This window comes from Monodelphis domestica, chromosome 3, assembly GCF_027887165.1.
Source record: "Monodelphis domestica isolate mMonDom1 chromosome 3, mMonDom1.pri, whole genome shotgun sequence".
Classification (NCBI taxonomy): domain Eukaryota; kingdom Metazoa; phylum Chordata; class Mammalia; order Didelphimorphia; family Didelphidae; genus Monodelphis; species Monodelphis domestica.
Window position 1 is genome coordinate 487,415,729 of NC_077229.1, and position 26,032 is coordinate 487,441,760.

General features: G+C 41.5%; 1 protein-coding gene and 1 long non-coding RNA gene across 2 annotated transcripts in view; one reads left to right on the forward strand and one right to left on the reverse strand.

The window, feature by feature from the left end:
- Positions 1-519: 519 nt before the first annotated feature.
- On the reverse strand, positions 520-15,779 carry ENC1 (ectodermal-neural cortex 1). The gene is made up of 3 exons (XM_007486528.3): positions 14,241-15,779; positions 8,174-9,988; positions 520-3,305 (listed from the first exon to the last, which is right to left on the reverse strand). The coding sequence occupies exon 2, from the start codon at positions 9,972-9,974 to the stop codon at positions 8,205-8,207; it is 1,770 nt and encodes a 589-aa protein (XP_007486590.1). The 5' UTR covers positions 9,975-9,988; positions 14,241-15,779; the 3' UTR covers positions 520-3,305; positions 8,174-8,204.
- A 418-nt stretch (positions 15,780-16,197) lies between these two features.
- LOC130458519 (uncharacterized) overlaps positions 16,198-26,032 on the forward strand; it is a 71,701-nt gene continuing 61,866 nt past the window's right edge. The window contains exon 1 of the long non-coding RNA XR_008917913.1: positions 16,198-16,437. This is a non-coding gene — a long non-coding RNA (uncharacterized LOC130458519). The remainder of the gene's footprint in view (positions 16,438-26,032) is intronic.

Consider the following 26,032-nt stretch of genomic DNA (forward strand, 5'->3'; position numbering starts at 1 on the left):
TTAAATACTTCTGAATCTTAGAATATGTGTGAATTGGTGTCTGAGCACATCAACTTTGGTGGGTATACCCAGGAGGAACTGTAAATGGGATAAGATCCAGGGCTAGAGAAGTCAACGGAAGTAGCAACAGCTGGGGAGAAATGGTGAAGAGCACCTTTTCAAAGACAAATAAACCTATTTTAATACTAGAAATCTTACTATCCATGGCAGAGTGCTAGTTATTTCATGATAAGCCCCATGTTATAGTAGAATCAAAAGCCTCGGTGACGCTGAAAGGCCAAGAGCAGGCTACCATGTTCAAATCCGCCTGAGACACACAAGCCTGTGTTCCTTCTCTGAATGTGAGTGATTCTTTACTCTTCCTAAATGGCTAAATTCTTTAACTGATCTGCAAAAAAGTAACATGTTGACAGTGAAGACAGATTGGCAAAGTTGGTTCTCCAGGTCTACTAACCGATGCTAAAGAACCCAAGTTATTTATGTTTGCAGATCGCCCGCGTAAAAATGAAAACAAAATCATTGAAGAGAAAATCTCTAATAATTTATTGACCTTCAGTTTCACATTGTGAAAAAAAAAATACAATTTTACAAAACCTCAGAATGAAGTGGCAAACAGACAGACATAACACGGACATTTTACTTCAGCTTTTCCAGGTTTTTGTACAAGAACCACATATTCAATAGTCGAGGGAGGGATATTATTCAGCTCTAATCACTCTTATTCAGACAGGTGTCAGACCCAGAGAAAAGGGCCTGCACAATTATACCAGAAGTGGAAGGCTGCCCTTTGTTATCTGTTTCTACAGCAACCAGTCCACAAAATAATAAAAAGAACCTTCTCCGTCTTATGCCAAGGTTTTTGTGTGCACTGTGCTGTGAATTGCATTTGCTTCAAAGTGTGGGATGTTTCACAGGGCTGGAATGGTCAAGTAGCAAGCCAGAATTCCCACATTAATTCAAAGAGCAGGAGCTGAGAACGGTTCCCCCCGCAGGGCCAGAGGCCCACCCTCACTGTGGCTTCCTTCAGCCTCCACAGAGTAATTAATAGAGGATCCAAGGACAGACCACAACTTTGAAACAGCTGCAGCAAATTCATCCTGCTTTCTGAAGCTGTGCAGTGACACAAGACACATCAGCCAGATTTGCATCATAAGCTACATGGCTATCAATGCAGCCATGTAAAAATGGTGAATGTGCAGCAAGTCATGAGGCCGAGATGGGGAGAGAGTTGAAGAAAGGGACATTTGCATTGCTAAGGAGACAGCGAAGAAAGGGTGACTGAATCATGGAAATGACTCATTTTTTTTATTCCAACGGATCAATATTTTGGTCCAAATAGAATCTATTTTAAAACATAAATGTAGAGTAGTACTGTAACTTAGCCAACCACTATGAAGTTTTCAGAAGGGGGAAGAAACCGGTAAGTATCTGAACACTCCTGGTTGGACCATGCAAACACACGAAAACTCACAGTGCAGATGTACTTTACTTTAAGAATCCACTCTCTGAAATGATTGCAATGTGAGAAAGAAGGATAGTGTCTAATTCAAGTTTTTGGTCTCTTCAGAGACCTCTGGCCAATCATGGGGTTAGTACGGCTTAACGGCATCCAAAACCACCACAGGGCATATTTCAGTAAGCAAGCATTCCAAACTATCCAGGAATGTATTAGAAACTGACTTAAAAAGAGAACCCAACTACTTCAGATTCTTCCGTGTCTGTGGGTTACACAGGACACTTCTGTACACCAAAGGAATTGTTTCAGGGTCTGGGTGAGAACAAAATTATATAATGCCCAAAGTTAAAGACCACTTTGGGAACTCTGGATGTTGAGGAAGCCCCACTTTCAGCAGGGGGGAAAGCAGCCACTTCCAAATGTGGCTGGCAAATGAATTCGTGTGAATCTTTTAAGTCTTCAAGACTTCGGTCCTTCCAGTCAATGTAACTATGGCAAAATATTCCAACAGGGAATCAAACAAACAAATAAATAAATAAATACACTTTGGGCAATGCCTTTACCTGTCTGTGCTCTGTAACACAAGAACTATCCCATATTATTTTCAAGGTGATAGCAAAGCTATGAAAAGAGAAAGCTGCAAATCATAAGATCATTGGACTTTTTTCCAGATTACAACGGTAGACATCATAAGGTTAATGAAATATGGGGATCACACTTCTTAAAAAAAATGGCATACCTATACATGCAAAGACAAAATCTATTGAATGACAGTCGGAGAAAGTGACCGCCATGGTTTCTTTACAGCATACAGTTTCAGATCCTGTCTTATAATATATCTATTTCTGACTGGGTTAAAGAAAAAAAGTTTTAAAAAACAAACAAACATTATCCCCTGCCCAGCCCACCCTTCAGACAAATCCCAAATTGTTACTCCGAAGTTTTCCTTTTTGTGCGGCAAAACACAACCCAAACCACAAATGTGCAAAACATACAACCATCCATACGAGTCCTTACACGTGAAGACAACCACAGGCATTGTTTCAGCATGCAGGCACTGAACAATAAATAGCTAAATCTACAACAAATAACAACAGTGAAGGGAAGGTTGTTTTGTTTTTTTTTAAGTCACTTATAAATAGAAAAAAAGAAAGCTCACAAACCGCTGGGAGAAGATTTCTTCACTTTCCCACAGCTCAAAAAACCTTCTTTGTGAATTCCCTCACTTCCCCCCTACCTCCTCCCACAGTACCCCCCCTCCCAACCCCCCCCTTCCCTACAGAAACATTCCCTGCAGACAGGGCAGCACAACACAATATTTCTAACTGATGCCCCAAGCTCTACCTATTCCCATCAAGCCGAGTTCTCCAGCCAGCATTCCCCAGCTAGCATCCCCTTCTGCTTTGACCGTTCTGGATCCAGCCAGCCTCCACCACAGCTGGTTCTGACTCTTCAGACTGGCTCCTCCGAGAGAGGTGACAACCATTTCAAATTTTACACATAAATGGTGGAGTCCATGGAAATCAGGAGCTGAACATGGCACAGCTAGGGAAAAGGCCCGGCTTTCTTCTCCCTCTGAAGGGCTGATTAATGCTGACATTAATCCACAATTACGAGACAAGGACTAGATCACAGGTTCATTCATTCATATTTAAACCATGTGCTACTTGCACTGAGAATCTTTAACTCCCCCCTCCCCCCTCCCCTTTCCTTCATGACCAGGATAGATCATTTACAAGGTGCAGTGTAATTTAGTTGAGTCCAGAACAACTTTTTTCTTCTTCTTCATTAAATTCAGCTTCTCCAAAGTCAAGGTCCCACAGTTGGTTTCACCAAGTGATGGAATAAACTGTAACAGAGAGAAAAAAAGGGGAGGGGCACATAAGGAGCTATGGTTAAACCCATGTAACAGAATGTTTACATTAGGAATCTGAAAATAAAAGTAAGCCCTACCTTGGGTGAGCTAACACTCCTTCTGTGCTCCTCCACAACAATTAAATTATAAGTAGACAGAATAAATGTCTTAAAATTAGAACAATACTCTGCACCGTCAAATAATGTTTCAGTGTCTAGCATGGGACTGGCACTAAACAGGGGAGCAATGTCCTTGTTCCTCTTCTCCTCTTTACTCATTTCCTAAAAGTAGCATTCAAACAAAAGTCTGAATTTTGCCTTTTGAGTTATGATTAACCCCACATTCGTTTTTGAGGCTTCTTCCTCTAATATAAAATTGTAATAAATAATCCACCTTCATAGTTAAATGTAGCCTGGAAGTGGGGGGAGGTTAGAAGAACTGAGGTTTCCCATGCCAAGACCTCTGGGTCACTCACCATAGAGAATTCCAAATTAAATTTATTCACCATACACAAAAGCCGACATATTAGTCCCCTTACTGCTATTCATCATGGCAGAATTCAGGCTCATTTCTCTTCACATGAAAATGTAAACTGTCTCCACAACCCAAGGCTGGATGGAGTTATTCTCCAAGTTGATTATTCAGTAATCATAAGACAGCTCAAAGATGCCAATATTCTGATCTACATAGCCATATGTAGAAGTATCAAGGAACCAGAAAGTATAACCATGGAGCCTTTTAATTTTCTCAGAAGACACGAGACCTTTAGAAGTATGGAGATCATGACCTGTGCTACTTCCTAGGCTAATTTTGGTTCCTGCAGGCATAGGAACAGTTTCTGACTTTCAGCAGTCAATCCTACAGCTACATTATTAATTTGTACAGTACTTTCTACCTGGCAAATAATTTTTCCTTTTTTCTGTGTATTTGTTTGGGTATGGGGTGGGTGTGGGAGTCCTTTGGAAAGCTCTATTCCAAATGTTTAAAAATTTAAAAAAAGGTTGCATGTACTTCAGATGGTCTTTTCATACTTCTGAATCCTTGCTTCAGTGGGTTTCAAAGTCTAACTTGTTTCCTCAGGGTTGGGTGGGTTTAAGGAAGAGGATTTCTTTTTTTTAAAACTTTCATAATGTGTGACAACCCTCAAGACATTCTTTAGAATGCTGTGTCATCCCAACCCCCCCCCCCCGCCTTCTTGTAATGTATATATCTAATTCTAAGCTCAAAGAATGTTTCTTGTACCAGTAAAAAAAAAAAAAAGTTGTATACTCAAGCAGACAAAAAAAAACAAAAAACAAAAAATCAAAAAACAAAACCCAATACACACACACACTAAAAATCCCAAGTTGGAAAGAAGACCAACCAAAATTTTCCTGAGCTGCTGTCAGACTGAGGCCACACAGCATCATGAAAACAGGCTAATCAGAAGTAATTTCCTTCTTGTCCCTCCCACCCACTGCCAGAACAGCAGGAGACAGCAGAAATCCCCTTGGTGGATGAGCTCGTAGATCTAGGAAAACTTCTTGTTAACAGTATATTAATTCGGCTATCTTACACATTTGGGAAGCTCAAATAATGGTCTCTGGGAGGTTTCTGCAATTAAGGGGAAATATTGAAGGCTGAGGTAGACCACACAGAGATGTTTTAAATAACACTTCATTGAGCTTGAATGTTCTAACACTATCTTATGTGTTATAAACTTTTAGAAGGTTCAGTCAACATTTTTCCTGGCAGAATTTTGAAAAGGCTCACTTTGATCAGAACTACAATGGCCTCTCCTTACAGGGAGCCTGGCTGGAGTACCAAGAGCCTTGTCAGACCTTGGACTTCAAATGTATGCTTAGGTCTCCTGTTGGTAGCGGACAGAGTACAAGAGGAAGCTGCCTCATGCCTCACCTAATACCTTATTTGCCCTACTTTTTAAAGTGTCAGGAAATGAACGATTAGCTTCAAACACTCATCAGATGCCAGATAGACTCAAATGTTGACTAATGGTTAGCCAAGGTAAAACTGGGGTCAATGAAGTACCAAATACTTCTTTAAAGGCAATGCTTATGTTTCATTTTAGCCTAGCTGGGCAATTTTGACAAAGATACCGAATTAATATTAGAACTACAAAGTTCAAGAGAGATCAACTACTTCAGAAACATAGAATCACAAACCTATAGTTGGAAGGAATCCCAGAAGTCATCAAATCAAACCCCACCACCACCATCCAATTTAACAGATGAGAAAACTGAGGCTCAGAGAGGGTAAGGGGATTGCCCAGAGTCATCCAGGTGCCCTAACTCCTCATGCAACACTTTCCATTACACCACACTGGTTTCTTTCCTTTCTCTTACTCTAATGGAGAAATTTAAAACCAGGGAAGTAAAATGAGAGCTAGTTGGTGGTAGGTCTGGCCCTAGAAACTAGTTCTCCTGAATCCTAGTCTCTGTTCTTTTATTAACTTCTCCAAGGCAATAAAATCGGTCCATTATACTTTTTACTCCAAGTGGTCATTGGTAGCTCATTTTAGTCTACTACTTGCCAATAAAAGCATAACCTCAATAGATTAAGTCATTTCACCACTGCTTGCCTCAGTTTCCTCATTTGTAAAATGGAAATAATAATAGCAAAGAGCTGTTGTGAGGATCAAATGGGATAATATTTGTAAAAGCATCTAGCACCTAGGGGGCACTATATAAACATCAGCTATTTATTTAGCTATTTCTAGGTTCCTATTCCAAACAGTCCATGAATCTAATACTCTAAATCAATATAGAGAAAGAAGACTGGGGGGACCTATTGATCCCCATGCAGATAGCATGTTCTTCACTAACACACAATTTAGTACTTTGCTAATTGATGCTTTTGCCTAGGCTTTCCTTTATAACTTGCTTTCTAGTTGAATCATGCATTCACATCTCCAATGAAATTACCACTTTCAGAGCATTTGTTTATTCAGGATTACTGAGATGCCAACCAACCTGCAAAAACCAGTTTGGTTTGTAACTCTGTTCTCCTGGCCTCTCCACAGAGAAGAGAAGTTCCTGGTTGCTTGATCCTGTCCTGGAGGTTTGATTTAAGGGGACAGAAAAACTACGGCTTTGCAAAACCATCATGGCCTTGACTCAAGAAATGACAGCTTTAGAAAGGAGGGAAGTTGGAGGTAACAACTAGAAGGGTGGATTCCAAGGTGCTAGAGACAGAAAAGCCAAAATGAAAACACCTGATCCTTGAGCTCAAGCAGGGAAGGCCCTTTCTGCTCAGTTCCCTCCAATGCACACATTAATTTTTCCTTTGAAGTTTCCTCCACGTGCTGTTAGGGTGAGACAGGCTAGGAAAACAGAGCCAAAAATCTCTAACAACTGAGCTGGTCTTTATAGTAGATCCTCCAGAGGAGGAAGCCCTGTTTCTCCCCCTTCTTTTTAGTGCTAAGGCCATGAATCACCAAAACAAGTTAACACGTTCTGGGCTCTGTGCTACAGCTGTTACACACGCTTTAATGATTCCTGAGGCAAAACGTGAGCATGCTTCCCAACAACAGCAGAACTGCTGCTACCAAGTGGGGTTTGCTGGGTTTGGAGCCCTGAACTACAGGCTTTGAATTCCCTGAGATAAGAATACACACACACACACACACACACACACACACACACACACACACACACACACACACACACACCAAGTATTTGTGTGTGTGTGTGTGTGTGTATACATATAGCCCCCCCAAATTAAAAACCCTTACCTTCTGTCTTAGCATCAATATTAAGCATTTGTTCCAAGGTAGAAGAGCAGTAAGGGCTAGGCAATGATAGTTAAGTGACCTGCCCAAGGTCACACAGTTAGGAAGTGTCTTAAGGAAAAATTTGAACCCAGGACCCTCCTGTCTCTAAGCCAGAGCCCCCTAGCTACCCTCATGTACTCTTCCATACACAAGGCAATCACTTTATACTCGGATATATGACAGAGAAACACATCCTTTGTTAGCCTGAAAAGCAGCATTTAACTTCAGGTGGCCAAAATATGCTGAATGTATCAGTGTACATTACAGAGACTGATAGAATCCAGGTGAGAGATCCTGCAAAAGGGTCACTCACTCATTGCTCATAAATGACTCGAGAATATTCGTTCGAAGATAATAGTGATGCCAAATAAATATTGATGCCAAATTTCAGGTTTAACAAAATGCCTTTGAGGCTGATGAGGCTGTACCAAGGCTCTTTCCAAATGTTTGGAAGTGATACCTTAACTTTGCTAAGTCAGAAACTTGGTGCAACAGAAAGAGTTCTGGATTTGGAGACCTCGAGGCCCTAAGTTTGAATCTTGCCCCTGCCACATGACCTATCCAAGTAAGCCACTTGAGTGCTTTCTCACCTGTAAAATGAGCAGAGGTTCGAATTAGTCAAACTCTAAGGTCTCTTAGAGGCAACTCAGTGGCACAGTAGATAAAGTATTAGGCATGGAATCAGTAAGACCTGGGTTCAAACCTAACTTTAGACATTTATTATCTATGTGACCTGATGTTAACCTTGTTTGCTTCAATTTGTTCAACTGGAAAATGGGGCTAATAATATTTCCCTTCCAAGACTGTTTCAAGGATCAAATGAAATAATATTTGTAAAGTGCTTAGCAGGGTCATTTCCTTCCTTCTTTTAGTCCTTCTAAATTTACACCTTAGATCTTTTCTATGTCAAGATTGGGGTGTGGGAGGTGGAAGAACCTTTATAAAAACTTTCTAAAGAGCACCTTGGGGACTTTAGTTAGTTAAGTTAAAAAAAAAAAGGATCTCTTCCAATTCATTTTCAATTCCGATTCATTTTAAATTTTATATAACTAGGAAAGGCACATTTGCATCTTTGGTCAAAAGGATTGTTTACCTGATGATCACCTTCCAGTAATGCATTGGAATTAAGAGGGAAGATGTTTCCAAGTGCTGACGAATGCCGTCGGAATGAGCGAGTAGGGGACTGTGGTGATGCTGTTCCATACATCTAAGGTCGGATCGTAGCAGTCTAAGGTTTTGCATCTTTGAATACCAAAGTAGCCGCCAACTACATAAAGTTTGTTTCCAGATGCTACTGCATGGCAGCTCATTCTCTTGGCTGTCACATCTCCCACCTTGGTCCACTGGTACGTCTCACTGTTGAATTTGTAGGCTGAGCATGCAGAGAATTCAGTATCTCCACCCATAATAAAAATCTGGTTGCCCAGCACAGCTGCTGCAGTGTATCGCCAGGGCTGCGGGCAAGTGGCTGGTACCGTCCACCTGTTCTCACACTGATCATAGCACTGAACTTTGGGGAGCTTATCGTGACTGACGCTGGTGCCGCCAAAAGCAAATAACTTCAGCTTGGCACTCACTACTGCCGCATTGCTCACGCCTTCTCGGAGAGGGGCCACCATGGTCCATTTGTTAGTCACCGGATCGTACTGTTCTACTTGTTTTAGTGACACGGACGGGGAAGCGGGCAGGCAACCAGTTGCTGCTGTATGTCCACCTACGACATACAGACAGTGTTTGAGTTCAGCAGAGCCATGGCCAAATCTGGCCACCAGCATAGGGGCAGCTTTTGACCACTCCTCATGAAGGGTGTCGTATACCCAAACATCTTTGGAGACTCCATTCTCTGATCCTCGCCCACCAGTGATATACACTTTGCACCCAATTGCACAGGCACTGAACTCTTTTCTTGGGCTGGGAATGTCTGCCTTGGGAATGATTTCCTTTGCTTTTTGGTCCACAAGGTACAGCTTGTCACACATGAAGGTCTGTCCTCCCAGGAGGAAAAGGGCATGGCCAGTTTTGCGAGGCCGAGCACAGAGGCTGGTAACTACACCATCATTCTGCAAGATTTTCAATTTGCATCTTATTGCCTCTTCCACGATCTCTTTGCTTTTCCTCTGTTTGGTGATTAGTTCTTCCATGGCTACATTTTCCATGAGATATATGGCTGGCAAGAGGGCCAGTCTCACGGTCTGCAACAGCTCCGGAAGGTAGCAGTGGCGCTTGCTCAGGTCGTAGCTAATCCAGTTAATAGCAGACTCGTACACCAGCCTTTCATCTTCAGTCTCTAATTCTTCACTGGACAGGAGCTGTACCACCATGTCCTGGGGCAGCTGAAGGAAATCTTCATTTTTACTGATGGTTTGGAAGTTGCTGAGACACATCCTCCACGAGAGTTCATAAAGTTTGGTGCATTGGTGTGCATCGGACAGCAGGAGCATGCCAAGACAGTTGGTGGGGTGGAGGTTCTTTTCAAGGAACTCTGCACAAGCGTCTCGAATGTCCTGGAATTCTAGCATGTCTCCAGCTTCCAGGAGGGATTCTGCATTCTCTTCATTGATAATAACTCGGGACGAATATGCATAATCAAGCAGAAGTTCTAAGACTTCTGGATGGATAGAATTGTCAAAGTTGACTTCACTGGACTGGCTCTCTTTGAGACCGCCACTAAACATGGCTTCAAAGTAGCGGCTACATGCAGCCAAGACAGCTCGATGGCAAGGAAAAGTCCTGTTTCCTGCATGAAGAAGGACATCGGTAAAGAGTCGCTGCTGGCGCAAAAGATTCAGATGTGTGAGGACACTGTCAGCATATGAGGATTTATGGAACAAGTATATATTAATTGAGCCAGTGCTGGCCCGAGATTTGCGATTTTCATGCATGCTGACTGACATTTTTCTCTTCCCTCCTAAAAAACAAAGAAACATGAAATAAAATTAACGTGGTACTCAAACAGGGCCACATCTTTTTGGACAAAGAAAATAGAAACCTTGTTCTGTTTACCCTGCTGACTAATGTTCTTCTGAGTGGTATATAGTCGGTCCAGTATCGAGACAGAGGCAATTAGCTGCAAAGAAAGGCATTCATTTCAATAGTTTTTCTCTGGTGAGTTGCTTTGAGCTATAGGCTGTTAAAATCATTGCACAAGAGCAGGCGCATCTTGGAAAACCTGATCTCCAACTTTCATGATATTAAAGTGCTTTGCCAATGTAAGTCAGCAAAAAGAAAATAGGAGGGAGAGACCTCATTCTCACACCTCCCTGTTCTCGTCCAGCTGATTCACTGTACAGATGACTTAAATATGCCAGTCCCTTTGCTTTTAATAATACTAGGACAAAGTATTGGCCTAATACCTTATGCAACATAAAACTCTATATGGAACAAACACCTACTAATTAAGTCCATCAAGGATTCCTTTAGTAAAACTAGATTTTCCTGCACCAAGTGCAAAAGATAAGATTAGCTGAAGTTCAAAGACCTTTTAACCCAGCAGAACTCCAAGAATATCTCAATATACAATGATTACGCTAATGGCAGGATAAAAGCACTACAAAAGAAGGCAAATTAGAACCTGGCCCAAACCAGACAGATTATAAGGGCATTGGGAATTTAGTTCAACCCTCTCATTTTACCAATGAGGAAAATGAAGTCGGAAGAACTTAAGTGATTTGTCCAAAGCCCCTCAGTCACCCAAAATCATGCAGTTCCGTGAGGATTCCAACTGAAGTCTGTTGACTTTCTCTGTGCTATATATCAATCAACCATGCTGCCTGCTGCTCTGTGAACTCTTCACATTTTACTTATAAGAATAATATTTTTCATTCAAAAAATAACAATTACACACATATATTGCTTTAAGGTTTCAAATATCATTTGCTTTTTCTTACTAGTCCTCAAATTTCACATCTATAAAATGCCCAGAGGGCAAGGGGTTGAGGAACAGGAGGAACTACATGATTCATCTCTAAGGTTATTTTTCTCCCTGGCTTCTAACACTTTGTGCTTCTCTAATATTCCTGCTCTAGAGCCACTCTGAAAATCCATTTGAAAAAATAAGTCCAAACCCCATCCATACCACCACTAAGGAGATATTAGATCGATGCACCTGCATAAAAAGGATGCATCTACAGGGAGCAAAAAAATTCAAACAGAGAAACGAAGTCATCTGTAGAATTTAGGTAGTGAAATGAATTTCCAGTATATGTTGCTTTAAATAGATTCTCAGACTACAATACTGTCTTTTCCTTTAACCATTTCAGAACAGAAATCTCCAGTTTACCAGAAAATCAAGTATTTTACTATTTTTGCAGAACCCTTCAAAAGGGAAATTGCAAACATCTCTTAATCAATAGTTCACTGACATTTCTCAAGATAATAAAATACTCAAGAATGTGTTTTGAAGGAGCTCTGTTGTTTATGAGCCCTTAAAGCTAGAAGATAAACAGCATGGATACAGTATCTCTGTCAAAACCTTAGGACATCAAGTTCTGAGCTCAGAGAGTGCAGAAACTTTTCCCCCCTGCCCTTAAAATGGCTTTGCAGCTAGTATCTACCCCAAGCAGCACATATTTCATTCTTGTCCAGGGGTTCAAATATATATATATATATATATATATATATATATATATGTTTCATGCATGCTTAGGGACCAGAGCACCAAATTAGCATATCCAAACCAAGCAAGACAGGTGCATGGCATCCCTTTAACATAATAAGCAATGTAGCATAAGGTTATGCAACCTGTTTTTCTTTATTTTGAAATGTAACCTCTTGTGAATAAACATCACTTAACAGAAATCAAGAAGAGGCCCACAGCTTTGTTCTATCTGATGATAAAATGACTGCTAAGGAAAACACTGGGATAGACTGATGTACATCCACAATTGCCAAGTGATGAAATCTGGAAAGTAGTTCAAGAAACTATCTCTTACAAGTCATTTGATCAGTGGCTAACACTAAAGAAAGGAAATAATGTGCCTGTTTTCATGCTTTTGCTCTACTGGTGTTTTAACCAGAGTTGCTAATTTCATGAGAAAACTAAATTTTAAATATTTGGAGGAAGGATTTAAAGTCAAAGAAAGGGTTTTGAAAGATTAAAGATTGCAAATTTAAAACTGACACTTGCTGTAACCCTAAAATGATAAATTATGCTCTAAGGAAACACACACCCACAAAAGCAGCCTAAGAAAAATATACATGTCTCCAGTGAACAAGAACCTGCTACTAATAAATAAATGCACAAACTGTGGGAGCTCATTTACCAAAACAATAACATGTTCCCAGCTGGACAAAAGGCTTTCAAACCTAGATGAGTTTTTTTCCCCTGGAGCAGCAAGTTTTAGTTAAAACGAGGCTAAACCTGACTATTATAATTAATATAGGAAAGTCCAAGGATGGGAACCTTCTCTGAAGTCTCAGGTAAGCTCCCAAGTGAATAGAGAATTTAAGAAACTTGCTCAAAGTAACCTAGTCAAGATGTATCAGAGGCAGGATATGAACCCAGGTCTCTTCAGAATATGAGATCACTTAAAAAACACATCTCTCGATTTCCCCACATCCTTTGTCAATAATGTAATATTTTCCAGAATTACATATGGAGGAACTATGCTAACTCAGTCTCCTAGGCTACTTTATCAAGCTGTCCAAACATACAAGTTAAGACATAAATATGCAAAAATCCAATTGTTCTCTGAGTAATCTAAGTGTAAATTCTACCAGTGACATTTAGCCCAAAGTGCTAACTTTTAAGATCAAATAAAACTTCCAATTTCCTGATTTCCACTTTCAGACTTTCAATTACACAAACATCAGCAAGAGAAACTTCTAGTCAGTAAGCTGATATTCAACAACAAAATTAGCCAAATTCCTTCAGGGACACCCTCCCCCCTTATAATCCCCAGAAAAATAACATTTACATGCAAAATATGCAGTCAGGAGAATGCATACACACTGTATCCTACATTTCCAAAGAAAGGAAGGGGAAATTCTTCTATTATCTATTAACTTTTCAAAAAGTGACTCATAGTAACTTCAGCTCAATAGACTTAACTCAGCCCAGTAATACTCAGCATTGTAAAAGGAGTCTGGTCTTACTTTTTCAGACTTTGAATCAGGTTCAAAATTGAGATCTCAATTCAATCAATCAAAATGAAATAGATTTTTCTCAGATATAGCTCATTAATTATGCTCAGAGAAAAACATGACGGACTTTGATATGAGTAAAAGCTTTTAATTACAGTACCCTAATATCTGTGAAAGCTCTAATGATACCATGAGAACATTTAATATTTTCTTAATATTTTGCCAAGCAAAGAAATATGCTTGCATTAGTATTTGACTAATGGGGTTGTGATCTGTACCTTGGAGAAAAAACTCACATGGAGGAGATCACAGACCCACTTAAGTACAGAAGTATTCTAGTCGTGGCAATTAAAGTCCAATTGTTTGCTTACAATCTCGCTGTTTTATTTCCTCCTCCCCGCCTATTATCTTTGAAATTAATAACCTAAGAGGGAGCACTGCGGTGGAAAAAACAGTTTTTTATAAAAGTGTGTGTCTCATCTACTCAAGAAAGATATTTCACTAGGAAGGGAAATATCTATCTCGGCTGCCTTAACATTCTCCTGATGGTGGCAGAATGCAATCCCAGAAACAAAACAATTGGCTATGTCTCCCTCTCTCAGGAGGAAGGATGCTCGCTGCGGCAGGAAGCTCGTGAGAGAGCTGGCTGACATCCACTCCACAGTTAAGAGAGTCTTTGGGGGCAGGGATCAAGTTATCAGGACCACCGAGATGGCGCTGCTATCTCTCTTCCGCCACCCTTTCCCCTTAACTCCCAGCCCAGTGCTAGCTGGCATTTCTAAATTAAGAGGAGATGTAGCTCCTCAGGGGATGCTACCTTTTAGAAACCAGAGCCCGAGCTCCTGTTTCCTGTGACCAGGTAAAGAGAAAGCAAGTACTCCGCTGGCTCTCTGAGGGGGGCGGCGGCTGCCCCTGGCTTCGAGCTCCCAGCTCCTCCATATAGCTCCAGACACACGTGTGCTAGTTCACATACATGCACACACATACTTTCCACATCCCCCCTCCCAGCCCAGACTGGGTACCCCCTGCAAAACCCACCACGCTCCGCAACAGGTCGGGGGATATGGGAAGAAACTTACGGCTGGGGTTGCTTCTAGACTGCCGGACAGCGCTGGCCTCCAGCAGCACTCACACGCAGTCACGCTGGACGGGCTGCCGGCTCAGCTCAGGCCGGGAGTTCGGCGTTGGCAGCCTGGGAGGCTCCAAGAGCGAACCCGGACCAGAGGCGGAGGGGCCGCCCAACCCAAGCAGACAGAAGCGGAGAGCGCGCCGACTCCGGCTAGCTCGCTGCCCGCGTCCCTCTGCTTTTTCAATGTGCTCCTCTCTCTGAGCCCTCAGCCGGTCCCCAGGCGGCTCTGCCCGAGCCCGCCCGGAGAAGCTGAGCCTGCAAAGGCTCGCTCGGTCCGCGTCTCCCGGAGGAAGGGACTGCCTCTGCGGCTGGCTCCACGGGCACTGCTACCGCCGGAGGAGGCGGTCTGCGGGCTTAGGCTAGGGGGAGGGAGCAAGAAGAGAAAAGGGGGAGAGCAGCGCCGCGCGGCTGCCGGCTGCAGACTGCTGGCTACTGGCTGCTGCCGCCTATCTTCCTCTTCTCCAGCGGCCGCCGCCTCCTCCGCCTCCTCCTCCTCCGGCTGCTCTCGCTGGCTGGGCCAGGCCAGCGCGTGCTGGAAGGTATATGAGGCGCTGCGGAGTCCAGGAGGGGGGGCCAGGGCCCCTTATGCAAAGAGAGAGTGACACTCCCAAGTGGGAGGCCGCGAGGGAGGGGGCGGAGGAGTGGAGGGAGCGAATTAGCACCAGCAGCACGGTCTTGGAGAGGGAGGGTGGGGAAGAAGGGAGGAGAAGAAGATCCTATGAAGAACGTGTCTTAGTAGTTAAATGGAATTGGCGGGGGGGGGGGGGGGGGGGGGGAGGAAGAGAAAGGATGGATGCGAGAAGTGGGGTGGCAAGGGAGAGGAGAACAAAGAGGGTATCGCGTACCTTCCAATGCCACCACGGGCTAGCTGGAGAGCCCTACGAAAAAGATATGCACCAAGACCGCTAATAAATCAAATTAACCTGATTACAACCTTATCATTGCTCTCCCCCAGCCTGAATACTAGATGGCATCGAAGGTATGTGCCAATTGAACGGACTGGCAAGTGATGCGCTGAAAGGGTTGTTCTAACAGATCCTCCCGTGCCAGCCTAGGAGAGAAACCCACCCCGTCCTCTCCCAGGCCCCCAAAAAGAAAAAAAAAAGATGCATGGGCATGGGATCTCCCCATTGGAAAGGAATGAATGAAAGGAGAGTAAGTGAGGGGAGAGCAGGAGTCAGTCGGGAGTGTGCACACTCCTTTGTATAAATAATTTATGGAGTGTGCAGAAGGGGCACGGAAAACACTGGGATTAGGGCATCTTGGCGAAGAGAGCCTTATGTTGGAAGAAAGGGAGGAGAGGCTCGGCTACAGACAGGAAGCCTCATTTTATGCTAGCTAGGAATGTGGGTTTACGGATTGGCAAAGCAGCGGGGATGTGAAGCCAAAGGCTCAGTCTACCGCATGTACATATCCCCTAACATTTCTCCTCCCACCTTCAGAGCAAATGGTCCCACTGCCCGACCCAGCCTCAATGGGTCCCAAGCTCTCTCCAAAGTGTCTGCAAGTAGCTGCAGCCTTGAATTTGGGGTCTGGCCTGCGGCGCAAACCACGTGCTCTTTAGCCAATCGCCGGGGCTGCGAGATTCAAAGCATCCTCCTCCTAGGAGCCGCTGCTCCTCGGAAAAGAAACTCCGTACTATCTGCCCTGATAAAACCTGCTGCGCTGTAATTGCCCTTTCTGATTACTTGTGCCCTTCTGGTTTTTATCGCTTGGTGCTGTTAGTTTGGAATACAATAAAAATGATGCAGCAGTGCAAAGAGTTCTTGCTAATCTGCATGCCAGAAGAAAAGGAGACGTTTGGAAAGTAAAGCTGTTTCAAGATGTTAAAAATTCAGTAACACAGAGTCCTTACTAGTTAGTATCAACATTGATATTAAAACTAAAACTTTGTGTTTCCACTGGGAGCTGGGGTGTCAATTTAAAATTCAGTATCAGAGGATCTTAAACTCTGAGGTTGGCCAACCACTTCATTTTACAGATAAGGAAACTGAGACCCAGAGAGAGCAAGTGATTCTCGGAGGGTCTCATGCAGTTAAGCAGTGGCAGAACGGTAACCAAAAACTGGGGTGAAATGGGGTGCTCCTTAGTCCCAGTCTTTCGTCAGAACAACTTCCCCAAACTACTTGATTGGAAAATAATTCAAGGTAACAGAGTGGCTTCACTCAATATTTCCTGCTTTCCAGAGATTGATAATTGCTTTGCTTTCAGATTTCAATACACTTTTACTTCACTTCATATTTCAAAACCCTGTTTGCCTTGCCCTCATTCATTTCTGGTATTGTATTTAGAAATTTCATTCTTTACATACAAAGAAGGACAGTGCCCTCTGAAGTCCTTAGTTAGCATTAAATCTGTGGAACTTCCTACTTGGTCCTCCTTACAAAGCTTTCATAATTTAATTTTTGTATGTCCTGCGACCTAGACTATTTCAAAGACAGATAGGTTTGCGATGGATACACAGTAGGAGCACAATAGCAGAAAATTCAGGGGCAAAGGGAGCAGAAAAGATGCAGAAAACAGGTTGCTATGCCTTGTTCCTCCACATAAAAAAAACAGTGCAGAATAGGGTATAAAGGTATGCTGAAAAAGCAAAAGATAGAATTTGTCGATATGGCATGTCCATTTAAAAAGCCCATATCAAAGTTTTTGAGAGACTAGCCAAAATTCATGTATTTTAGAAATGTTTATTCTATGTTTGCTTCCCTTGAAAAACTTCAAAGGCAAATATTTTCCATTTGAAGAAAATTTTTGGTAGTAAGGCTGTTTTCTATAATATCAAGAGCAATAGACCTGGAGCCTAGAAGATTCCTCATCCTATTTATTGCTGCTGTATTAAAAAAAAAACCAGCAAGTCACCTTACAAGAGCCTCAGTTTCTTTATTGGGTCAACCAGGGATTCTAATACCTAGATCAAGGACTTGTTATGTGGTTCAAATAGAATGATATATTGATGTATAGACATAGATGTGAACAGTTTATGTCAACTATTATTATTGGGTCTCACCTCAGCCACTTTCTGACTCTGTGATTTCTAGCAAGAAACTTAAGCTGCCTATACCTTAGTTTCCTCATCTGTAAAAAGGACTTATTTCCTTATCTTACAAGGTTTTGTGAGGGCCACCCCAAGAGTATATATAAATATCCTTTGCAAACCATACAATACTAGATTGATAGAACTTGCCATGAATTGGTAGACACCTTAGTTCCTTAACAAGAGAGGCCTTTTCTTCCTCAATTCTTTCCATTTTAAGTCAATACCAAAATAAGGGGGGGGGGGATGCAGAGAAGAGAGAGAAGGAAGAGGAAAGGAGGAAAAGGAGGAGAAAAAAGAATAAGGAGGAAGAGGAAGGAAGGAAGGAAGGAAGGAAGGAAGGAAGGGGCATATACCATGTACATTGTCCTAAACATGGATACAAATAGAAATGGGAGACAATCTCTTTTCTCCATAAGTTCAAATACTAATAGAGAGACAATGCATATAGGAAATTTCAAGACATATGGAAAGGCTTTCCATCATTTCAAAAAAATAAAATAAAAGCATACGTGTAGCCATTTGTTTAAACTTCCAAATTTATGTTATGAGATCAGGGAGAAAGGAACCAAGTAATTGATTTCCTTTATACTTTCACGGGCCAATGCAAGTGGCTAGCCAAGAAGGGAACAATATATTCTAACTTACTTGATAGCTGGGACAGGAAGTAGAAATCCACTTTCCTTACCGAGTCCTCTTTCACTTTTCTGTTTAGTATCCTTAATGCTAAATCCAAGCTTGAAGGACAATTGAAATGCCTAGATAATATTGAAATGCAGTCAGTCACCATCCCCATTATATACTACCTCTGTCCCTGGGAGATAAGCAACTTTTAACATGAGGTGGAGCCAGGGTGCACAGGGAAGTTATATAAACTATAAAAACTGAAAAAATTACCCTGGTGAATGCCCCCAGATGACCTAAGGTTTGTAAAATGTATGTACTACCAGTGAACTCCTCCAAATTGCTTATTCATCTGCTTTAGCAGATGTAAAAGATTTTCAGGTCTTTTAAGCAATTTTCCAATATTACTACATGACTAAAATAGTTTTGCAGGTTAATATGGGCATAATTACAGTTTCTCAGATTGCATTCTTCCCACCACCAGCATCCTTATTCCTCAATTTTAAAGGCAATACATTTTTGTAAAGTGCAAATAAGGTGGTTGCTTATCACTTCATTCACAGGAAGAGGAGGCAAGCAACTCTTTGCGTCTCTACCAAAAAAAAAAAATTCCAGGCCAGCCTTTGACCACTTTGTCTACCTGGAGGCAAGCTAGATAACTGCTATCTGAACATCTGAGTATCAAACATCCCCCGGATGTAGCTTTTGTTTGGATTGTACAATCACCTTCTCTGGCTGGGTCGTCAATGTCCACCATCTCAGTTCAAATGTTTCAGCACACAGACATTGTATCTTAGAACCCGGGAAAGCTCACTTTATGCTGCAACTCAGGACACCCAACTAAGGCTTCATTTTTAATGTTATTAAGCAGCTGCGCCCTTGGCTTTTGCCTTGTTAGGCTCTCCTAACAACATTATTTTGTTAGACTGCAAAATAAACAGCATGGGGTTATGTATTAGCTGGCTTCAAACCTAATTTATCTTCATTCTTTCCTAATTTACACTCTGGCTGAATTAATTAGAATGATCTAATTAACACTGTGCCATGGTGGTACCAGGGAAAGGACAGCTCAAGGGGATTCAACCCAACAGTCTGTCTTTGGGACACACCTGCCTTTTTTCTTCCTCATTACTGGAAGTATAGAAGTTCCTATTGCTGGTCACTGGAACAGTGGGGGCCCAATTTCAGACAGTTCACGTGGCACAGAGTTCCTGGCTGCATTCCAGAGTTTTGGCCTTTGTTTTGGTTTGTTTCCATTTTGAAAATTTACCCAAGAAGGAAGATGGCAATAATTTTGCATGTAATTTCTAAGAGGATTGAAATATGGACAATGCATATGGTCAGAAAGACAGTTTAGCTCTCCATTTCAGAAAGTGAATGAAAAACTGGTATTATTTCCATTGTTTTATTAGAATGGTAAGCTCCTTGAAGACAGGGACAATTTCATTTTTGTCTTTGTATCCCCAGTGCTTAGAAGAGTGCCAGGAACACCAGTACTTAAATTGACTAATTGTTGAAATTCAGCTTTAGAATCAACAATCCTTGGAGGCAAAGGTTCCTATCTTATTTTCTCCTTAATAATTCTTTTTATCTACATTGCAAAATCTGTTTGCCTCAAGCTAATGCTCTCCACTTTGTGGAAATAGCTAGTTTTAATAATCTAGTGGTTGAAATTACAGAGTAGGAAATTGATTGCCATGGCTTTTGTTAATTAGTGAATTTTGGATAAATACTCATAGTAATTCTCTAATTTCTGAGGTTTAAAAATCAGAAGAAAACCAGCAAACAAGACACAATTGTACTTGTTCCTGACAAAATAAAAACTCAACAAATGTGACCAAGAGAATAATAAGGCTGTAAACAAAGCCCATCAGGAAAGCCACCATCTTCAATCTAATATGTAGTCTCATAGAACCATGACATTTTCTGCAATTTCACTCACAGGTGATTTTGAAAAATTAACCGGGTTCATGATAATAGTCAAAAGACAGAGTTTTTCAGAAAGTCATTTCTTTTTTATTTCTCTCTGAGCATTAAACTAAAAAGCCATACCTCCCAGAAAAAGATCATGACAACAACAATAAGTCACCATTCTGATCTGTGTTCACTTTTTCTTTCATTTAAAAAAAAAAAAACCTTGCCTTCTGCCTTTGAATCAATACTATGCACTAGATCTAAGGTAGAAGAGCAGTAAGGGCTAGGCAATGGGGGTTAAGTGACTTGCCCAGGGCCACACAACTAGGAAGTGTCTGAGGCCAAATTTGAACCCAATACCTATGGGCTCTGGGCCTGACTTTCAATTTACTGGACTACTTAGATACCCTCTGCATTCACTTTTTCTTAAGCAAATCTGAGGCTATCCTTTATAGAGTAACAATAAATGTACCAGAGGAATGCCAGAAAAAAAATAATAAAAATACAACAAAACCTAGGAGTCTTAAAGGGATTTTGGCATTTCTGGTGATTTAAAATAAAGTGGTTTTAATAAAATAAACTAGTCTAATTCCTATCCGTATTCTTCAGGTATTTATATATACTCCCTTGTCGTACTTCTAACAACATTTTTTTTTACATTAGTGCTCATTTATTTGGTGTATTTAAGGAAGAAAGCACAAATATCAACCAGCCAGTCAATAAGCTTTTATCACATTCCTACTATGTGCCAGACATTATGCTATGCAATGAGATATACAAAAAAAGTCAAGATGCTCCACCCTCAAGTCCACAATTTCATCTGGGTAAATGACAAGCAAGCAAATAATAATAATAATAATAATAATAGCTTACATTTGTATAGTGGCTACTATGTGCCAGGCGTTGTGCTAAGCACTTTACAAATAATAAATATCTCATTTGATTCTTACAACAACCTTGGGAAGTACGTGCTATTATTATTTTACAGATCAGGAAATTGATACAAACAGGGTAAGTGATTTGCTCAGCTAATTAGGGTCCTCAGAGGCCAATTTAAATTCAAGTCTTCTTGACTAAAGGTCTGGCATTCTGTCTGTATGCCACTTATCTGCCCCAATAGGGTATATAGGTAATAATAATTAAATAGGAAATAAAAGAGGGAAAACAGTAGAATTAAGAGGGTTTGGAACAGGCTTCTTGTCGAAGATGGGATATTGACTGGGACTTAAACAAGACCAGGAAGCCAAGAGGAGGGGATGAAAAGGGAGAATAGTCCAAGCATGAGGGGGACAGCCAGAACAAAAGCCTGGAGAAGAGCTGTGTGTCCTGTTCATGGAAAAGCAAGAAGGCCAATGTCATTGAATCAAACAATGTTGTTGTTCAGTTATTTAAGTCTTGTTGGACTCCTCATGACCCCATTTGAGGTTTTTTTGGTAGAAATACTGAAGTGGTTTGCCATTTCCTTCTCCAACTCATTTTACAGACAAGGAAACTGAGGCAAACAAGATTAAATGCCTTGCTTACAAGAACACAGCTAGGAAGCGTCTGAGACCAGACCTGAATTCAGGTCTTTCTCACTACAGGCCAAGTGCTCTGTTCTCTTCACTCCCTAGAGAATCCAGCAGTGTTACTGGTACTTTGTGAAACTTGCTCACCAATGAGTAAGATGACAAGCTTGTTACATTATTTCTTCTTCTAGGACTCTTCGGTGTATTAAAAAGTACTATTATCCTAGGTTACAGTTTTTAATGTTTATGTGTTATATAAACAGGAATGTTATGTATATTTATGTGAGTATTATATATTAATATATTTACATAAGATGAGAGATATGAATAAAAATTCTATTCTGGTGGTTATAAGTAGATAGAATTTAGAACAGGAGCAGAACTTAGAGAGCATCTAGACCAATATCTTCATTTTACCTATGAAGAAACTGAGACCCAGTGGAGTTACATGAATAGCACACAGTCACACAGACGACCAATAAATAGCAGAGTGGAGAGGTAAACCTTTATCTGATTCCCAGCTCAGCACTCCTCCTCCAGATGACCTCCCAGATGTGAGGTCCTAAAGTATCCTGATCAAGTTGCCATTTCCACCTCTGCTTGACAGGCTTGATCTAGGTGGACACCATTTGCTTTTCTTAACTGAGTTTACACATTCTCTTGAAGTGTTTATTTGAGCCTTCACTCTTCTTTGTGAACACAGGAAGGAGGAATTGGACTCTGCCTTCCAACTTGAGGAAGGAGTCAAAAAAGAAAGTTCCCAGGCTTGACTTTGCCACCTTTACACCAGGTCACTTTCTGTCTTCTAATAGCTAGACTATATGAGGTCATGAGGAAAAATGAAGCCTCTCTTTATTCTCTCTTCCCAGAAATAACCGAGGGATCTGAAGCAGGGAGAAATGAGAAGAATTCACAAATTTAAAAAGCAGAAATAATTACTCTGAGAAAGGGGCAAGGCCAGCAACATGGAGGAGAGACCTGAATGCAGACATCCTGGTCATTAATTTCTTTGATAAGATAGAGAGTCTGGAATTTAAGACTAAGCAGTAATCAGTATTCTTCAAAGTGTACACTGTACACCTTTGTAAAACATTAATCATCCCCACTATTGATCTGCATAAGTAGAATTATGCCATCTCCCAGGGCTCTGTAGCAAAGCTCCCTCCTTGCAAAGGCAGGTGTCCTTGGACCCTTTCTTCCATTTTTCCATATTCTTCGGCATGCTCCAGGGCTTCTGGATCTTAACTTTTAATGTGTTCCAGGTAATTACATTAAAGAATTGACTGTTGTTCACAGCAGTGAAAATGAAGGTTTTATTTGGGCTTTGCTTCCTAGGCCCATTGCCAAAACTCCCAAGCATGCCTGGGCATGAAGAAAGGACCAGAAGAAGGGACCTTTGTGGCCCAAGAGCTCATGCGTTTGAATAAGTATTGCAGATTTTATGGTACTTCTAAAACACAGGCCCTACTTAATTCTATATACAGTGCAGATCAGGAGGGAATTGGATACTGGGCAAGCAGCTTCTAAACAGCAATGCCAGCATGAATGCAGAAGAGAAATAAGGAAGAGAAAATAGAAGGGTTTGATGAGGTTTTTTTTTTAAAAAGGAAAGCTGGTCCAAACTGTTTCCATCATGATTTTGAATAATAATTCACCATGCAAAAGTGCATTTTCATTTTTGCAATTAGGATATAGATCTAATCTCAGAAGAACTGAGGAGCCTGAGCAATTTTAAAAATTAGAAAGGTAAATCCTATTAATAAAAAATGAGAAAAGAATAAATAAATAAGATTAGGGAGGAATTATTGTCCGGACTTTCTTAATGAAATAACATAAACCCATATTAAAATAAACTACTTCCCTTTATGTCTAATTTTCGGGAAACTTTAGGTTCTGCTTTCGGGGATATATAGAAGAGCATGACAAAAATGAGCCAGACTGCTTGTCTACACTGCCTGAATTCATTAGATGCTAGATTTACCAACCTCCCCCACAAAGACCCTTTACAAAGGAGAGACCTAATGTATGCTCACTATTAGCATTTGACTCCAGGATGCATATACTGCCTGACAAATATGATAGGAGAAATTCTGAAGCCCCGAAAAAGAATGATTTGGGAGACAAGCCAATAGAAAAAATACATATAGATGAATACACATCCAGCTCATTAACAAAGGCTGAAAAGTGCTCCAATTCTAACCCTATTAGTCCGTAAGTCTGAGAAGCATCAAGAGTCAGTAGACATATTTGCTTTTGAAATTCTGTCTCTTTAATTGCCACTTTTCCCCCAAGCATTGCCAACGAGCTCATTATCTCCTTGTTAAGGACTGGGAAATCAGACGCAAAAAAAAAAAAGTTAAGTGACTTTAACATTAAATGATCACATAGGGAATAGACGGGGAGACACAGCGGGGCTGCTGTCTGATTTCGAAGGCAGGAGCTGGTTTTCCTGGTTTAAAAGCTTTCTAAGGTTCAAGACACAATGAGGGGGATGAAACAACTCCAGGGCCGCATGGGCTGTGCGCAAAATCCTTCCGCAGTTCTTTAGACAGGAACCCTGGGCCATGGGGGGACCTTAAATTATAATCTCATCTTTCCCACAAGAGTTTGCCAAGCAGGATATTGTTTTCTTTATCTGAACGCATTTGCTGGAATCCTCGTTTCTCAGCTTTTCTTCTTGCATCCCCACTCAATTTCTTTCTGCGTAAGATAAAAAGCAAGAGAGTTGTTGAAAAATCTCTCCCGGACTTTTGTGAACCAACTATGCAAAGCTCTGAGGACAATAGCTTTCCCCTCCCCCCAAAGGCTAGGCTAAGAAAACTGCTCCCCACAACAAAGAAACAAAACGAGCTCTGGAAGTGGGGACAGAGTTTCTCTTCAACCTGAACCCGGCAGCTTTCTCTGCATTTCGATGAGACAACAGTGCCCCCTTCTGGCCTCAGCTAAGACTCTTAACTCATTCATTGCAAGACTGTAAAGTACTGCAGAGGTGAAGATAGATATATTCATACCCCAAAGAGGCTGGGCAGGATCTTGGAAGCCAGCCAGCTGCTCCAACCTTCTCATTTTACAGTCTAGGAAACTGAGGCCCAGGGAGTTTATATCAGAGAAAACAGGAGAGCCTAGTACCTCTGACTCCAAAGAAGCGGTGCTCTTTCCACAGTATCCCACTACAACTTGGGGGGGGGGAGGGGGGTCTCTGGCCTGTTCTTATTGTTGTCAATTGTTCAGTCCTGTCTCACTCTTCTTGATCCCATGGGCCATAGCTATCCATAGGGTTTTCTTGGCAGTAATGCTGCAGTGCTTGCCATTTCCTTCTCCAGTGGTTCCTTTTGTCAGACTCACATGGGTTAAGAGATTCCCAGGGTCACACTGCTAGAAAGTACCTGAGACCATATTTGAACCCCAGGGCCTCTTGTCTACAGGTCTGGCTCTCAAACCAGTGGGCAACCCAGCTGCCCTTAGAAGACATGATTTCAAATACAGCCTCAGATACTTCCTAGCTGTGTGACCCTGGGCAAGTCACTTAACCGTCATTGCCTAGCCCTTATTGCTCTTCTGCTTTGGGACCAACACACAGTACTGATTCTACGAAAGTAAAGGGTTAAAAAATCAGATCTTGACTTCAGGTCCATGCTCTTAATCATCCAGCTGCCTCTTGTCTATTAAAATACTAAATAATGTTCCAGGGCTCCTGTCCTTTAATGCCCACAGAAGCATGGTGGCTACTTCCACAAACCAGGCTGAACAAAACTCCATGCCCACTCATCCTGCTCTCTCTTGTCTATGATAAAATGTACAAAAAGTTCAGGTTGGTCTGAAGTTCCCTGGGTAATGCCCTCCGGAATAGTCAAAGGAGGCGAATAGTATGATCAGTTCTCTGCGACATGCCCCAACATCTCTCCCAGGGAGAGTGGAGAGAGTAGAAGAGAAAATAAAAGCAGCTGGTCCACAACATAAGAACATTGTTTATATTGATGAAAATAAAACAAAATTACAGGATGTCTCCAATTCAGGAACATTGTTTCTCTTGCAAAATATTACAAAACTGAACATGGTATGTTAGCTTAGGCTGAACTGACCAAAATCCAAAGGTGCCCTTGATACATGGATGCACTTTCCACAAGTTCATATATAATTCAGGTGGACCTCCTAATGAATTTGCAAACAGAAGCAAGATTTTGAGTGACAGGGTAAAAAGAGCACTGAATCTGGGTCTGGATGAATTCAAATCCAGTCTGTGCCATTGACAATGTATGACATTGGAAAAGTCCTTGGATTCTTCATCTGTGAAGTATCATGGACTAGAGGATCGCAGAGTCCTCCTTCAACTCAAAATCTCATGTTCCTACATGATGGTTGGAATACCAGACCCAACCCTAAAAGCCTGCTTAAACTATAATGTCAATGCGTAAACTCTACTACTGCTCATTTCTAGTGTGCCTCCTTGTGTTTTGAATGTGTCCTTGGGCAGTATTAAAAGACAGTGAAGAGCAACTCCTCTGGCAGGTTCCACCAGCCCCCAGACTTCAACCCTTTGTGTTCAGCCTGGTTATGGGGCTTTTTGTGGTTGTTGTTAGAGCATCAGCCTAGCTAAGACCAGAGAAGTTCATCACGGAAAGACTGGATACTAGTTAATGATCATTTTGAGTCATAGCATCT